The following is an 18,499-nucleotide window of genomic DNA, read 5'->3' as shown; positions in this document are numbered from 1 at the left end:
CATTAACGTTCTTGATATCTTTTCTCCCATATCTAAGAAAACAATAAAAGAAAAATAAATAACAATCACTAAACAATATGTAATAATAAACTTACCTGAATAAGTTTTTTAAAAATACAAGCAACAACTTATTGGGCAGACGGCCCTTTTCCAAACTTTCGAAAATGAAAATGCTTGGGTTATTCATTATAATATTTCAATCGACTTTTCTTGATTGAATCTGTCCTAACGTAAAATTTAATATATATATATATATATATATATATATATATATATATATATCATATATATATATATATATACTTATCTTGATTGAATCTGTCCTAATATATATATATATATATATATATATATATATATATATATATATATATATATATATATATATATATATATATATATATATATATATATATATATATATATATATATATATTACTAAATAATTAAAAAATGTATCACGAGTTGTTTGGTAATAATAATAATATTCTACTCATTAAACTTTTATAATGTTCCTAAGGATAAAAATTATTCGTTCATATGAAATAAACATGTTTGTTTTGAATTAAAATAGGTATCAACTAGTCTATAAAATATAATGATACAAACAAAATTTGTTTATTAATATGAAATAAACATTGTTGTATTGCATAAACAAAATTTGTTTATTAATATGAAATAAACATGTTTGTTCAAATTATTATCAGAAAAACAAAATTTGTTTATTCATAAGTAGTAAACATGTTTGTTTTTAAAATTATTATTTATCAATATTTGATTCAAAATATTATTATAAACAGATACAATTTTTTTTATTAACATGAAGTAAATATGTTTATCAAAATAAAATAAACATATACAAGTTGTTCATGTACATGGAGTAAATATGTTTATTTAAATTATTATCAGAAAATAAATGTTAAACCGTCTATAAAATCTAATAATAAAATTGATGTAAACAAAATTTGTTTATTCATAAGTAGTAAACATGTTTATTAATATTTGCTTCAAAATATTATTATTAACATGAAGTAAATATGTTTGTCTAAACAAAATAAACAGATAAAAATTGTTCACGAGCATGAAGTAAATACATATGTCTACATCAATTTTATTATTATATTTTCTGATAATAATTTTAATAAACAAAATTATTGTTTATTAATATTTGATTCAAGATTGCTTATTAACATGAAGTAAATATGTTTGTCGAAACAAAATAAACAGATAAAAATTATCCATTTACATTTGAAGTAAATATTGAAATAAACATGTTTGTTTTAATTATTATTAAAATTGATATTAATAAAATTTGTTTATTAATGTAAAGTACCTAAATATGTCTATTTAAGTTATTATTAGAAATGAACTTTGATATATGTACTTTGATATATTTAATATTCTAATATGAAAAAATATATAAACTCAATTAAAAAGAAAATAGACTTCAGTTGCTATTGAAATCACATCAAACAAACAAATATAGCCAACCAACTCAACATGTCTGCACTGTAAAGAAATAAACAATTTAAGTGAAACAATTGTGAGAAAACTTCAAGAAATTGGTAAGTTAATTAAAAATATAAATGAATAGAATAAGTGGATAAAATACTTAAACAAAACTATTTTAATTTTAAAAAAATATTTAAAAAATAGTAACAAAACAGAAAAAAATATTTCTTCCAAATTAGAATCTAATTTGAGTTTACTTAAGAATCTCAGAGAACAATTTAAATATAAAAAAAAATTAAACAAAAAAAAGAATTATGTTGGATTGAACTTGATTCTTGCTTCAAAAATCGCATTAGAACAGGAGCAATAATTAATTTTAGTATTAAAGACCCAGTCATATTTCTTAAAAAAGCTTATAGATCTTTTTTGTGTAAAGTTAAAAAGGAAGTTCAGAAATAATTATTAAAAATAAATGTCATCTTTTTAGGAAATTTTATTAAACCTCAAACTGGGGAAACTGAAATTAAACATTTTTCTACAAAAAATCGAGTAGTAGATCGCAATACAAATTTAAAAGATTTTTATGATGATCATATTAAAAATAATTTATTGAAAAAACTGGAAGAGTTTCAAGAACGAGATTCTGGATGGGCTCTTTATCAAATATTACAATTAAAAATTAATTTTAATAACTATACACCAATAAATGTAAGCAATTCAACATATGTATCGATACCAAAATTTATTCAAAATACTAAAGGTGTTCTTAATATTGAAAATAAAGATAATTATTGTTTTCTCTGGTCTATAGTAGCAGCATTGTATCCTTGTAGCTCTAATCAAAATCCAAGAAGAACATCTTCTTATCCTCATTTTAGTGAGGTTTTAAAATATGATAATATTAATTTTCCAATAAAACTAAAGGATATAAAAAAATTTGAAGCAATGAATAATATTTCTATTAACGTTTTTACTGTAGAAAAGAAAACAGTTTTACCAGTATGTTTAAGTACGTTTAATTATTTGATGAAAGTTAATTTATTAATGCTCTCTACAAATAAAATATTTAATAATAATAATAATGACGTAAATGACGTAGTAAAACGCAACTACAAACGCTACTCAAAACAACAAAAGCATTCAGCGACGATATAAGTATGTCTTTTGGTTTAAATAAATGTGCCACCGTAACTATTAGCAAAGGATGTATTAAATTAGAAAACGTCAATGAACATATAGATCCACTACCGCTAAATCAGACGTACAAGTATTTAGGTATGGCACAACACCGGTCCATCGACCACACAAAGCTAAAAAGGGAGTTTAAAGAAAAGTACAAAAAAAGACTTACAAAACTCTAAAATACAAATTTATCATCTGGAAACTTAATAAAAGCAATAAATGCATGGGCTGTACCTGTACTGATATATTCGTTTGGCGTACTTAAGTATTCTGATACAGATTTGCGTGATCTAGATCGACTCACGCGGGTACTAATGACTAAATTTAGAGATGCACCACCCTAAGTCTGCTGTGGAAAGAATGTATCTTAAGAGAATAGAAGATGGAAGGGCTTCTGAATTTGTATGAGTTGTGTAAAATCAAGAGCACAAAATGAGAACATATTTCCAACAAAACAACAGCCCGCTTACCCAGATGATAGTGGATGCAGATAGCAATTACTCTGCGTTAAACCTTAAGGACTGCCGAGACCAGTTTGAAACCAACAACTAATAGAACTAAGGAACAGACAGTGGCGGGAAAAAAGTTCTCCATGGAAGATATCCTGCATCCCTAGAGCAGCAGAATGTGGACAAAGAGCGGTCTCTGGAATGGCTAAGAAGAGGGTTTCTTTATCCAGAGACCGAGGGTTTTATTGTAGCAATACAAGACGAGGTCCATAAGAACTAGAAACTACAGAGAGAAATATTCTGAAGAATGGAGTTGAGGATGTGTGTAGAAAATGCCATAAACCAGGAGAAACAATTGCTCATATAACAACAGGTTGCTCGGCGCTCTCTGCTAATGCATATTTAGGCAGACACAACCAAGTAGCAAAATTATTCACTCAAAGATGGCCAACAACCTTAAACTTAAGAAGAATCTTCCACCATATTTCAAATATGACCCTGAACCAGTCCTTGAATCTTCAGAATATGTTCTATACTGGGACAGACCAATTCTCACCGACAGAAGAACAGTAGACTATAATAGGCCCGACATTGTGCTGATAAATAAAGATACCAAACAGCAAAGATAATTGATGTTGCTTGCCCGAATAGCTACAACCTGCAGAAGACCGAGTCTGAAAAAGTTAGAAAATATGAGAATCTAGCAATTGAGATAAAACATGTATGGAAATTAAAAGAAGTTAGCATTATTCCTATAATCATCTCGGCAACAGGCATAATTCCAAAGAGCCTTCAAAACAACCTAAGTAAACTGCAGAGACAGATGATGCAGTCATAACAACAGATGATACAGTCATAACAACACATGATGCAGTCATAACAACTATGCAGAAAGCAGTACTATTGAAAACATGCCATATAGTGAGAAAGTTTTTGGGCGGAGAGAGATGAGATGAAGTTCTCCTTCGATACGTCCGAGCCTAACCCCATACACTAGAGACAGATAAGGGGTAGGTAACAGTTTTCCAGCTACGGCTGAGAAAGTGCAAAAAATCGGTAAATAATAATAATGATAGTGATAGTGATAGTGATGAAAATCATTTTACTAATAATATTATCTCCTTTAAACAAATTTTTCATTTTGCATTAATTAAAAATCTATCAAGATTATTAAATCAACAAACTGGTGATGTAAGTACTTCAAAATTTTATTGTGATCGTTGTCTAAATCATTTTTATTCTCGAGAGGTTTTAACTAAACATATGTGGTCATGTAAAAATATTAATAAAACTAAAATTACTCTACCAACTTTAAAAGAAAAATATATTAAATTTGATCAGTTTAAAAATAAAGAAAAAGTTCCTTTTGTAATTTATGCAGATATTGAAAGTTTATTAGAAAATATTAATGACTCCACTGTGGGTAATATACAGAAATATCAAAAACATATACCATGTAGCATTGCGTATTATCTCTTGTGTAATTTTGATAATTCCATTTCCAAATTTAATATTTATACTGGAAAAAATTGTATTAGTTGGTTCTGTCAGGAATTCAAAAAAATAGCTTTACAACTACATCCAATTTTTAATAAAATAGTTCCAAAGATTCCATTAACAATTTCAGAACAAGCATTATTTCATAACTCAACAACTTGTCACATTTGTTCTAAACCATTTACTGAAAATGATTTAAAAGTTAAAGATCATTGCCACTTTACCGGTAAATACAGAGGAAGTGCTCATTCTTTATGTAACCTTAACTATGTAGACGATCATATGATACCTGTTTTATTTCACAATCTATCTGGTTATGATAGTCATTTTATCATAAAGAAATTGTCCACTGAAATTGGTGCTTTAATAACACTTTTACCAATCAATAAGGAAAAATATATATCATTTACAAAATACATAGAAAACACAAGCATTCAATTTAGGTTTTTAGATTCGTTTAGATTCATGCCAAGTAGTTTAGATAAATTAAGTTCTTACCTAGATTCTACAGAAAAAACTATAACAAGAAGTTTCTGTAAAACTAATGAGGAATTTAATTTATTATCTAGAAAAGGTATATTTCCATATGATTACCTAAACAGTTGGGAAATATTGGAAAACCTTCAATTACCTTCAAGAGATAATTTCTATAATAAATTAAAAAAATGTGGGGTAACACAAGAAGATTATAATCATGCTATCAATGTTTGGAATACGTTTAAAATTAAAAACTTGCGTGAATACATGGAATTGTATCTAAAAACTGATGTTTTATTATTGACTGACGTTTTTGAAAATTTCAGACAAATATGTTATAAAACATAATTTAGATTGTTTAAAGTATTTCACCTCTCCAGGATTAGCTTATTCAGCTTGTCTTTATATTTCACAAATTGAATTAGAATTAATAACAGATATAGATCAAATAATGATGATTGAAAAGGGGATAAGGGGTGGAATTTCACAATGTAGTAATCGATATGGGAAAGCTAATAATAAGTACATGGCGAATGAATATGATCCTACAAACTCAACATCATATTTAATGCATTTTGATATTAATAATTTATATGGAACTGCAATGTGCAAATCATTACCTATAGGTGAATTTAGATGGATTGAAAATTCTGCATATTACTCGGAAAATATTATTAATACACCAGCCAATTCAAATATAGGATATATTCTTGAAATAGATTTAGAATATCCAAAAGAAATTCATAATTTACATAAAGATTTACCATTATGTCCGGAACATCTAAGACCACTCATATCATCCTCAAAACAACAAAAATTATTAACAACTCTATTTGATAAAAAAAATTATGTTATTCAGTTATAAAAATTCATAAAATTTTAAAATTTAAACAATTTCCATGGTTAAAAAGATATATTGATTTAAATAGCAACTTACGTCAACAAAGTAAAAATGATTTTGAAAAGAACTTCTTTAAGCTAATGAATAATGCTGTTTTCGGAAAAACCATGGAAAACGTACGAAAATATAAAGACATTAAATTAGTAACTACTTGGTTAGGAAGATATGGAGCAAAAAATTATATATCTAAACCAAATTTTCACAGTTTGACTATTTTTGATGAAAATATGGTTATTATTGAAATGAAACGACTTAATATAAAATTTAATAAACCCATACATATTGGTTTTAGCATTTTAGACATTTCTAAAACTATTTTATATGATTTTCATTACAATTACATTAAACCAACTTTTAATACAAATGCAAAACTCTTGTATACAGATACCGATTCATTAATTTATCATTTTCAAGTTGAAGATATATATAAACACATTAAAAATGATATTGATAGATTTGATACGTCTGATTATCCATCAGAAAACATTTATAATATTCCACTGGTAAATAAAAAGGTATTAGGAAAAATGAAAGACGAATGCTCTGGAAGAATCTTAAGTGAATTTGTTGGATTGAAATCAAAAATGTATGCTTTAAAACTCTTCTATTCGCATGCCGAAAAGGAAAAATTAACAACTGAACAAAAAAATTAGTAATTATACTAGTATTATATATTATAGTATTATATTAGTTAGTAACAAAAAAAGTTACAAGATTTAGGTGTCACTAAAAAAGCTAAAGGTATAACTAATACTTCTCTAAAAACAATCACTTTTGATGATTATTATAACTGTTTATTTAATAAAACTGAAATTTACACTAATGAACAACTAATTCGTAGTAAAAAACATGAAGTATATACAATAAACCAAAAAAAAATTGCCCTGACACCACATGATGATAAAAGAATTGTTAATTATATATTTACAGATACATTACCATGGGGATATAACCAATGAGTTTATCCACTTATTATTATCATTATTATTTTTAATTACCTTTCAATTTTGAAGTAACTCAGACAATGGAACAAGAACAAGTTCCAATCTTAAAATATAACAAAATTGTTTCACATGCCTTTGAACCAACCAAAGGTAGTTTAAGAGCAGCAGGGTATGATTTGAAAAGTCTGCTAAATACTATTGTACCAGCGAAGGGTAAAGCAACAATTCCAACTGGTATAAAATTGGAATTACCTAAAAATTGCTATGGTAGAATAGCACCAAGGTCTGGTTTGGCTGTAAACCACTTTATTGATGTGGGAGGTAAAAATTTATATCTATATCATTAAAAGTAATTTTAATTACATATATTTTTTCTTTTTATAGCAGGAGTTATTGACGAAGATTACAGAGGAGAGATTAAAGTGGTTTTATTCAACCATTCAGATGAAGATTTTCATGTTCAAATTGGAGACAGAGTAGCACAAATTATCTGTGAACGAATATTCTGCCCGCTACTACAGGAAGAAGAAAAATCCATTTCGAACACAGAACGTGGTGAAGATGGATTTGGTTCTACGGGGAAATAATAATAATTTCATATCTCTATCTTTCTCCCTCCCCATTTTCTTACTATATAAGTAAAAAGATCATCAATCTGTTTTTATTATTATTAATGTATACAAACACCATGGTAAAAACAAATATTACAGAAATTGAAGCAAAAACAAAGATTACAGAAGAGTACTTAAACAGAAGACCTTTACTTAAGTATGAATATAAAAGATTAGTTGGCAGTGTGTAATGATCCTCAGGAAATGACATGTAATGATTTAAAAAGACTTGCAGAAAACTCAAAGGTACCAGAAGCTGTTAAACAAGTCGTCAGAGAAAAAATGGATCTACGACAAACACTTATACGACAAGCATTTATACGACGAAACATATCTAATCGATAATATAAATATAAATGTAAAATTTAAAAAACAATAAAACATATTTTTGTTCAACTATTTCTTGTTTTACTGTATATTTTTACTATACTTTATATTAAAATTAGGATAAGTTAGTCAATAATTTAGGTTGATATCATTTAATACGTTTAAATAAGTAAAACATTTTCATCAACACCAACTATTTTGTAAACAGCTTGCTAAAATAAAACACTGTTATCTTAACTTTTAACCTTACAGACGTAAATACACTTATCGACACCTTTAAGCTCTAATTAAATACTCAATTAACAATCAATTAATAATAATGTGGTTACCAAACATATACCGATCAATATGTTTCTATACATAAAAAACACTACCCCAAACCAACCCCTAAACTACCCCAATTATGGTCCTTTAGTCATGGGGAGTAAATAAGGCCCTTTCTACAGCCTCTGGTATTGACATTCACTTCTTTTACATTTTTGTAATTAATACCTATACTGTAACAGGTAAATACACTTCCTTCAGGCAGGTAATCTACAAGAACTCCTGAAAGTCACTGAAACGCCTGAAAATTTCAGGAAGTCGATGGAACCTGTCACAGTATAGGGGTAAGATAACTACTCACATGTAGCAAAATCTCATGTCTTGGTTTGCTATTTATTTTTATTGTTATTACATATAGTTTAAATGTGTTGATGTTGGTTAAATATATTTTAAATTGTTATAAAATTCTGCATCTCTCATAACAAATATTATTTTCGTTTTAATTGATGCTCACAGCTTGACTTTTTTGCATTATAGCCGGTGTCGTTCAAAGCCTACTTATTTAAAGCGGGCGAATTTTTATATACTCTATATATCGAAGAGGAATCGAGCAAAATAGCAAGTGTGTTATATTTTTGGAAAGGTAATTTTAAATTCTTTTCAATAAACTAAAAATTTACAGGATGTCCCATATAAAAAATCAAATTTTCTGTTGATAATTCTTAAATTATAAATTTTAAAAAAATTATACTTAAACCATTAAATTCTACGTAAAAAGGTACTTTGGAAATGTTTTCATAAAAATACAAAATTTTCCATAGCAAAAAAGTTACAGCGATTTATTAAAAATGCATATTTTTGAAAAACACCCCGTAACTCCGAAACGGTAACAGATATCGATATGCGGTTTTCACCATCATGTTTTTGACAAAAATTGAGCTCCAGACACCGATATTAGTTTTTGTCTATCTCCTATAGAAAAGGATGTTTCCAATTTAAAAGCGTCGAATTTGACCCACCCTGTACACAGTTGATAATAACACACATCTAGAAAACGGGATATAATTAAAAAATATGCTTTTTTATATTTTTAAACAGAGCATTTTTTGTTCTATTGACTGAAAATGTCGTTTTTATAATAGTTTTGCGTCAATAAAGTAGACCTTTTTTGCATACATACATAAAAAGTTTTTCGAAAAACATTAAATTAGAATCTTGATAGATTAATCCATTTTAGGAGCCAAAAGTATTGGACTTTCTACAGCTACGAGGAATGTAGACAACGAAGAATTGTCTCACTCTTCCTTATCTTTCCAGTCCGAGAAAGAAAAGGAAGACTTGCTTATACAACGGCCACAAAAAGCGTGAAAGCAGCAAACAAACAAGAACTTGCAGTCATTTGAAACAGAAGAAACTTCCAAACTGACAACACAGGAATTACAACGTCTTGTTCTTATCAAACAATTTAAGACTACTCGTATCCAGAGGCAGTTTTATGAAGAGGCAATAGGGAAAGCATCGGCGCAGCCAAATGCCAGCCATGATGATAATTCTTATATAATAACAGAATTGTAGTGTGCTCGATAGTTTTATATCGATATTGTTGTGTTCCCAGCCCTAATTAGTTGAGACTTGCTCCTTACTACTTTCACGTAGCGTGGGGACGCGGAAAAAAGACAGATGACAGCAGACGCCAGCTGACAGAAAAAAGACGCGAGACGATTAAGACGAATTTTTTGTAATAAGACGATTAAGACGAATAATTTGTAATAAGACGATTACACCTTACACCAAGACGAATTAAAACCAACGAGTGACGATAGAAGACGAGAACGAGAGAGTGAGGGGGCAAGTCCAAACCATTGTTAAGATTTGGTTAAAATTTAAACACATACCTACTTTTCCATTGTGTTGTTAACTATTAAACTGATTTTTTTCTGAACTCGTTTTTTAAAAAAATACAAACCCTAGACAACTGATAAAAAGCCTACATTTTGGGGGCTCAGCCGGGATATATCAGAATTTACCAATTTGGCCAATAGAATAGAAAAGTAAGTCAGCCTGAATATCAAGATTTAGCAAATTGTTAGCCGATAGAACCGCAAATCAGCCGGAATATCAATGATATTTGAAACACTAATTGATAAACTGTTGTACGGAATTGGAGACAGAAGAAGTAAGATAACAACTACAGCTGTATTTTAAGAAAAACGAAATTAGACGAAAGAAGAACAATTTTATTGTGTTATGAAGAGACAAACTCAGATAGAACTTCCCAAATCAACGATTCGACCGTAATAACTTTGAAGTATGAAGGCACTGTGAAGGTGTTATACAGACTGTCCAAAAAGAAAATACTAATTGTGTGCTATACAAACTGTCCAGAGAGAAAATACAAATTGCAAGGTCTACATCAAGATTAAGTGATTTGTAACTTTTTTTTATTGAAGGTTTGTGATATATACCTGAATCTTAAGGACAAATAACAGTTAAGGTAGGATGCATGTATAGGGTTACTTATTTTTTTTACTTTTAATTGGAAACTGAACAATTTGACTATTTAAAAAGGACAAAGTTAATATTTTCTTTAAGTTTAGATATAATTTTTAATTTAACTTTTGCATTTAACATTTTGTTTTGTTAAAATTTGATTATTTAGAACGTTTTTAATATTGGTATTTTGTTGAAAAATAAGAAAATATATTTAGACACGTATTAATTATTTATAAGTAGATATTGCTTTCATGTAATATTTTATACTGTAACGAGTTCTGCAGATATTGCTTACATTTTTACTTAGTATAAGATATTTAGGTATTTATATTTTATGTTACTTTCATGTTTGAATTTGTTACCTTGTTTATGTAATTTTTTTTTGATTATGTAAAGGAATGGGAACAAAACGTATTCTTGCCCGGTTCGCGTTTAAGAATTTCGAATTCTTTTAATTAAATTTGACGTTATTTTTATTTTTAAAAAATAGTTTAAAATGACCACCTTAGGAGATTTCGAGAAAATTGAACGAAACATAACAAACGCTAAATTAAGAGCTGTACAGGCACTGCACTTGATTATTTTTGGTAATGAAGGTCAGCCAAGAGTAACTAGGAAAAATATTTGCAACAAAATTCAAGTCAAAGAGAATTTGGACTTACGCGATTTAATTGCTATTTGCCATATTTTAAATTAAGATTACGATGATGATCAGGATATTCTTGTAGATAGAATTTGTGCTTTCCTTAATGACTTGACGCTCCAAGATTCTGAAGAATATGACGAAGAGAGGGAAGAAATTGATAAGGAAGAAGATGAAGGTGCTGATGACAACGAAAGCGTAGTTTCGTTACGTCCACGTAATTTGACGGCCCGCCCAGAAGCCAGATTAAGCAAAGATTTATTTTCTTTAACTTTTCGAGATGTAGAAGAGAGTATTAGACAATTCAACGGGAAAGACGACTATCCTATTGATAAATGGATTAGCGACTTTGAAGAAATAGCAGAAATAACTGGCTGGAATGACCTTCAGAAATTGATTTTTGCTAAGAAGTCACTAACAGGACTAGCCAAATTATTTATCCAATCGGAAAGAGCAATTACGTCGTGGTTTAAATTAAAGATGAGACTGTTAGAGGAATTCGAGGTAAAAGTTAGTAGTGCACAAGTTCATAAACTTTTGATGTCAATAAAAAAGGGTTATAATCAAACTGTTCAGGAATACACTTTAGTTATGCGTGAAATTGGTAGTCGTGTTTCAATTGAGTCTGAGACAATAATCCAATACATCATAGACGGCATTCAGGATGATTCCTCAGATAAAATAATTTTGTTTGGAGCCAAGAATTTTTCAGAATTCAAAGAAAAAATTAAAATTTATGATCAGCTCAAGGCAAAGAATTTTACATCAAGAAGGTGTGTAGAAAAGAAACATTCCGAAAAGACATCGTACAGCAAGAAAGAGGACAACAATGCGAGGAAAGGGAAAAGTGGCAAATGTTATAATTGTAATGAGCAAGGACACATATCTCGTGAATGTCCAAACAAATCAAAAGGTACTCGATGCTACCATTCCAATGATTTTGGGCACATTGCGCCAAAATGCCCTAAAAGACAGAGGTCGCAAGAAAATTCTTCATCTGATAGAAGAGGACCATCAACAAGTCTGATTAATATAATAGAAGCGGTGCCAAAAAACTCCGTAAAGGTTATAATAGACAGTGTAGTTTTAAATGCTCTTTTAGACACCGGAAGTAACATAAGTGCCATCAGATATGACGTGTATGAACACTATTTTAAGCATATACCCTTGTCTGCTAATAAACTCTGTATAAATGGAATCGGAATGAATAAGGTAGAAACTTTAGGAAATTTTCAGAAAAATATCGTAAACGATGAAGAAATTTTATTAACAATACATGTATTACCCAAAAACGTGTCAAATTTTAAAGCTATTATTGGGAATGATCTTCTCGAATCAGCTGATATAAATATTAGGGATGGATGTGTAATAATACACAAAAAAGGAAAAGAGAACTTTCTAATGGAAATGAGTATTGCCGACGAGGTTAATGAAGACCAAATTGACATAGGACCAATAGAGAACTTAGAAGTTACAAGAGAGGTAAATGATCTAATAGAAAGCTATTGCCCAAATAAAATTATGCATTGTGATATTAAAATGAAGATAATCATGAAAGATGAAGAACCAGTGTATCAACGCCCCAGAAGATTGTCAGTAGAAGAAAAAAAAGAAGTTGATAAGCAAATGAAGGAATGGTTAGATAGTGGTATAATAAGACAAAGTTGTTCGGACTTTGCAAGCCCTATAGTACTTGTGAAAAAGAAAGACGGCCAAACCAGAATATGCTGTGACTATCGAAAAATAAACAAAAAGATAGTTAAAGATCGATTTCCTTTACCATTAATGGAAGATGTTATTGACAGATTGCAGGGTGCAGTATTTTTCAGCACCTTAGATTTACGAAACGGATTTTTCCACGTCGATGTAGAGGAGACTAGTGTGAAATATACTTCATTTGTTACCCCGAGTGGTCAGTGTGAATTTTTAAAATGTCCGTTTGGATTGTGTAACAGTCCAGCCGTATTTCAAAGATTTATAAGTCACATTTTTCGCGAACTGACTAGCAAAAACTTTATAATTTATTATATGGATGATATTATAATCCCTAGTTCCACAATATCAGAAGGAATGGAACGCTTAAAAATGGTATTAAAGTTGGCAAGTGAGTACGGATTGGACATCAAGAAGAGCAAATGCCAATTCTTGAAAAGAAGAGTAGAATTTCTTGGATTCATAATCGAGAACGGTACAGTTCAGCCTACAGTGCACAAAACAGCAGCAATAAAAAGATTTTCTCGACCTACGACGACCAAACAAGTCCAATCATTTCTAGGTCTTACAGGGTATTTCCGCAAATTTATACCTTCCTACGCAGTGATTGCCAAACCATTGAGTGATATACTGAAAAAGAATAACACTTTTATTTTCGGAATTGAACAAATAGAAGCAGTCGAAAAACTTAAGATATTACTCACCACGTATCCTGTTCTATATTTGTATCAACAAGATAGTGAAACGCAATTGCATACCGATGCAAGCAAATATGGTTACGGTGTTTGTCTTATGCAAAAATCAGAACAAAAGAAGATAATCTTTTTCATCCTATCTATTATATGAGTAGAAAGACAACTCCTGCAGAAGAACGCTATTCAAGTTACGAATTAGAAGTGTTAGCAGTAATACAGGCTGTTAAAAAATTCAGAATCTACCTTTTGGGTATTAAATTTAAGATTATAACAGATTGTTCGGCATTTCAGAAGACTATGGACAAAAAAGACCTAACAACCAGAGTTGCTCGATGGGCATTATTACTAGAAGAATACTTGTACGAAATCGAACATAGAAGTGGAAAGCGAATGGCCCATGTTGATGCTCTCAGCAGAAATTCAGTGAATATTATGACAATAACAGAGACTTTGACAAAAGAAGATGGACTTGTAAAACGCATACAAATAACTCGAGTAAAGATGACTCTATACAGACTATAAAGAAAATTCTGGAGTCGCAAGACAATTATGAAGATTATTTCGTGAAAAATGATATTCTTTATAAATATGAAGATGGCCGAGAGACTCTAGTGGTTCCAAAACATATGCAAATGGAAATCATTAAAAAAGCCCATGAAATAGGACATTTCGTTGTTGCTAAGACAGAAGAAGTTGTACGAAGAGAGTTTTCTATACCGAAGCTTAAAGAAAAAATACAATCATGTATCAGGAATTGTATTCCTTGCATACTAGTTTGTAAAAAAGAAGGGAAAAAAGAAGGACTCTTACATCCTATTCCAAAGATGGAAGGACCATTACATACATACCACATAGATCACTTAGGACCATTGGCTAGTACAAACAAAAATTACAGACACATCTTAGTAGTCATTGATGATTTCTCCAAATTTACGTGGCTTTACGCTACTAAGTCCACAACTGCCAAAGAAGTCATAAATTGTTTGAGAAATCAGCAGAAAGTTTTCGGAAACCCTTCGAGAATTATTAGTGACAGAGGAACAGCCTTTACCGCCGAAGAATTTGAAGATTACTGTAAAGAGGAAAACATTAAACATGTGTTGATTACTACAGGTGTTCCGCGAAGCAACGGCCAAGTTGAACGCATTAATCGTATAATTATACCGGTTCTGACTAAATTGAGTTTAGAGGATCCTACGAAATGGTATAAATTCATCGACAGAGTACAAAGATCATTAAATTGTACAGTCCAGCGAAGTATCGATACAACTCCTTTTGAAGTTCTTATAGATGTTAGAATGAAAAACAAAGAAGACATTCTCATAAAAAAATTATTGGAGAAGGAGGTTATCAATGAGTTTAGTGAAAACAGAGAGAAGTTACGAGAAGAAAGTAAAAAACAAATTTTTAAGACACAAGAGGAAAATAGACATCGATACAATTTAAGAAGAAAGAAGGCAAATATTTACCAAGAAGGAAGCCTAGTAGCAATCAAGCGTACCCAGTTTGGGCCGGGATTAAAATTAAGCAGAAAATACTTTGGACCTTATGAAATTACAAAAGTTAAGGATAATGAGCGATACGATGTTATGAAGGTGGGTCATCATGAGGGACCGGTGAAGACTTCCACTTGCGCGGAATATCTTAAGCCTTGGATCGAAAACAATAGTGAATCCGAGACGGATTCCGGGTCGGATGGCCGAATGGAGTGTGCTCGATAGTTTTATATCGATATTGTTGTGTTCCCAGCCCTAATTAGTCGAGACTTCCTCCTTACTACTTTCACGTAGCGTGGAGACGCGGAAAAAAGACAGACGACAGCAGACGCCAGCTGACAGAAAAAAGACGCAAGACGATTAAGACGAATTTTTTATAATAAGACGATTAAGACGAATAATTTGTAATAAGACGATTACACCTTACACCAAGACGAATTAAAACCAACGAGTGACGATAGAAGACGAGAACGAGAGAGTGAGGGGGCAAGTCCAAACCATTGTTAAGATTTGGTTAAAATTTAAACACATACCTACTTTTCCATTGTGTTGTTAACTATTAAACTGATTTTTTTTATGAACTCGTTTTTTAAAAAAATACAACCCCTAGACAACTGATAAAAAGCCTACAGAATTGAACTAAATATATACCTACATATATTTTTTTTAAATATTTTTTGTATATCTTTGAATTTGTATAATGTTGAGTTGTACTTCGTACTTAGGTCGAAATAAAATATAAATATTTTCTTTATGAAAAAGTAGAAAGTATAAATAAAATAGATAAAAAATTTCATTGCGGCTTTAAAAAAATATATTAATTATGGCCACTGGCCACCAACTAAAAGCAACAAAAGAATCGTGACGAAAATATGAGAGCTATTAAAGTTGGTACGATTTACAAAAAAAACGCCTTTCTTATAGATAAATATTTATTTTGTTTACTTCTAATTTAATTTACATGAACCCACCATTTTTATCTAAGATCTTGACCAAGAATAACATTTGCTATTTCAAGCCGTCTCTCTCGTGCACGCTGTAGAAACCCATCTTCTACTTCTTAGTCAACACCGTTATGATAATTGTCGTCTGGTTCGGTTTGGTTTGGTTTGGCATTATATTCAAAATGAGCATCTCCCAAGTATTTGGCAATATTGTGAAGAACGATACAACAAATAATGACGGATGGAACTTTTTCTAATTTAACTCGGCACATATATTTCAAACTGGAAACCTGCGCTTAAGTTGGCCAAAACACCTTTCAATTATAACCCTTTCTTTCTTAAACAGTCTGTTGTAAGCTCTTTCCAATGCGTTATTAGGGTTTCTAAACGGAGTCATTAACCATGGTTCTAAGCCATAACTATCATCACCCAGTAGTACTGCATCAGGAAACTGTTGCATAGTTACACGTATATCGCAGTCCCTCCAAATTCTTGCGTCATGTACAGAACCCGGCCAACTAACACAGCACTAGTAAACATTTCCACTGAGTTACATGTTGCCTGCACATTTAAAGTCGCCAATCCCTTTCTGTTCATGTATTCATCACCGTGTTGATTCGGTTTTAAAATCTGAACGTGCGTGCAATCAATCACTCCAATAGCACTTGGAAACTGAAATTTTTTTTGCCACGCTTGCTGTGATTCGTTTATTTTGGGTTGGGTTGACGGAAATTTGATCCTTAAATGGGACTTTTCAATATTTTGTTCATTACAAATGAAATTGTTTTTGAAACAGTCGACTGAGTGATTCCCAATTCTTCTGCTACACCCATCTGAAATCCAGGATTGGCCATATATCGCAAAAAAACCTTCATTTTTTGATTTGAAGAAAGAGCGCCTCCTCTTCTGTCAAGATTTTCTCCCAAAAAGTACGTTGCCATCCAATTTACATTTTCTTCTTGAAATCTGTAAAGAGATTTAAAATCTCGTCAATTAGCTTGCCTTCGCACTTTGTATTGCTTCTGCACGCAAATTCACGAATTCTGCCATTTTATGACCAGCTTATTGCAAGGTGCATCTCCTACTAACGAGACGCAAAAATTTTGGAGTAATAAACACCTTGAAAGGACATGACGAATAGCTCGTCGAGCTGATAATAACCAAAATTGTTGCAAAATTAAATATTCAAGAGTTCTAGGTCCAGGATGCAAGTGCTTGTTATGAAATTCTTGAATAACTAAATAAGTTAGTTGATGGTCCCTAGGAAGCAACATCAGATGTTTAACGTCAAATTCCAAAATAGCATGTTTTAAACGACCTCCCACCCTGAGGACTCCATCCTCGTCTAGAATCGGAGCTAATTTCCTAAGCGGTTTCGAACATGGCACTTTCTCTTTTAGTTTAAGGATATCAGCAGAAAAGACCTCATTTTGCACAAATCTCTATCTCACAATCACTATCAACGCCTTATAAAGTTCTACATAACTCAAACACCCTACTTGTTGTTCGCACTTATGATTACGCAAGTTATTCACAAAACGAAGGCAATAGGAAATTATGCGTTGAATTTTACTTAATGACGAAAATTTTTGAAGAAATTTAGAAAGAAAGTTGTCAGAAAATGTAGCCATATACACTACTTTCTTCTCTTCTAAAGTTACAGCTGTAGGTATCTCGGAACTAACACAGTTTGGCCAAGATGAACTTGATTCTGCAAGCCAGGGAGGACCCGCCCACCACAACGAATGTGAGACAAACTGTTCTGGAAACATACCACGCGATGCGCAGTGTGCGGGTTTCACTTTACCATTTACATAATTCCAACATTCCGGGGCAACCTGTTCTTGAATATGGGAGACACGGTTGACGACAAACGTTTTCCAACGATGGGGAGACGACCGGATCCAAGCCAATGTTACAGTTGAATCTGACCAACAAAACACTCGCTTCACTCGCACATTTGTTATGTTACTCAAAACGAATGCAATACAGTCTGAAAGAAGAGAATCTGCACATAATTCTAATCTAGGAATAGACATCGTCTTCAAGGGAACTACTCTATTTTTGGAGTACAACATAGAAACCACAACTTCATATTCAAGCACTTGCCGTAAATAAACAACTGCACTATAACCAATCTCCGATGCGTCACAAAATCCATGAACTTCAACATCCACACATTCATCACGTATAACACACCGAGGTATAGAGAGTATAGACAAAATAGAAAGTTGCTTGTGATACAATTCCCACTGATCAACAATTTGCCTAGAAGGTAAAGCATCCCATTCCAACCCCTGAAGCCACAATTTCTGTATTAGACACTTGGCAACCAATATCGTGGGAGCCAAAAATCCCAACGGATCATATATTTTCGCAATTTCAGATAATATATTACGCTTCGTACACTC

At 31.0% G+C, this 18,499-nt stretch overlaps 2 protein-coding genes across 2 annotated transcripts in view; one reads left to right on the top strand and one right to left on the bottom strand.

Moving 5' to 3' along the window:
- Positions 1-18,499, bottom strand: part of LOC115879643 (transmembrane protein 11, mitochondrial) — an 86,918-nt gene that overhangs the window by 33,825 nt on the left and 34,594 nt on the right. The gene's annotated exons all lie outside the window — the stretch shown is intronic.
- On the top strand, positions 6,692-7,840 carry LOC115879644 (deoxyuridine 5'-triphosphate nucleotidohydrolase-like). Its single transcript, XM_030896542.1, has 2 exons — positions 6,692-7,223; positions 7,287-7,840. The coding sequence occupies exons 1-2, from the start codon at positions 6,983-6,985 to the stop codon at positions 7,487-7,489; spliced, it is 444 nt and encodes a 147-aa protein (XP_030752402.1). The 5' UTR covers positions 6,692-6,982; the 3' UTR covers positions 7,490-7,840.

This window comes from Sitophilus oryzae, unplaced genomic scaffold (assembly GCF_002938485.1).
Source record: "Sitophilus oryzae breed Bouriz unplaced genomic scaffold, Soryzae_2.0 scaffold_1582_pilon_pilon, whole genome shotgun sequence".
Taxonomy (NCBI): Eukaryota; Metazoa; Arthropoda; class Insecta; order Coleoptera; family Curculionidae; genus Sitophilus; species Sitophilus oryzae.
Note: the sequence above shows the minus strand (reverse complement) of the source record. Positions and strands in the feature narration are given on the sequence as shown.

What these genes read in the sequence shown, in the direction of transcription:
- LOC115879644 (XM_030896542.1), top strand. Translation starts at nt 6,983, where the DNA reads ATGGAACAAGAACAAGTTCCAATCTTAAAATATAACAAAATTGTTTCA. An exon ending in CCACTTTATTGATGTGGGAG is followed by an intron (nt 7,224 to 7,286) that starts GTAAAAATTTAT and finishes TTCTTTTTATAG; the next exon opens with CAGGAGTTATTGACGAAGAT.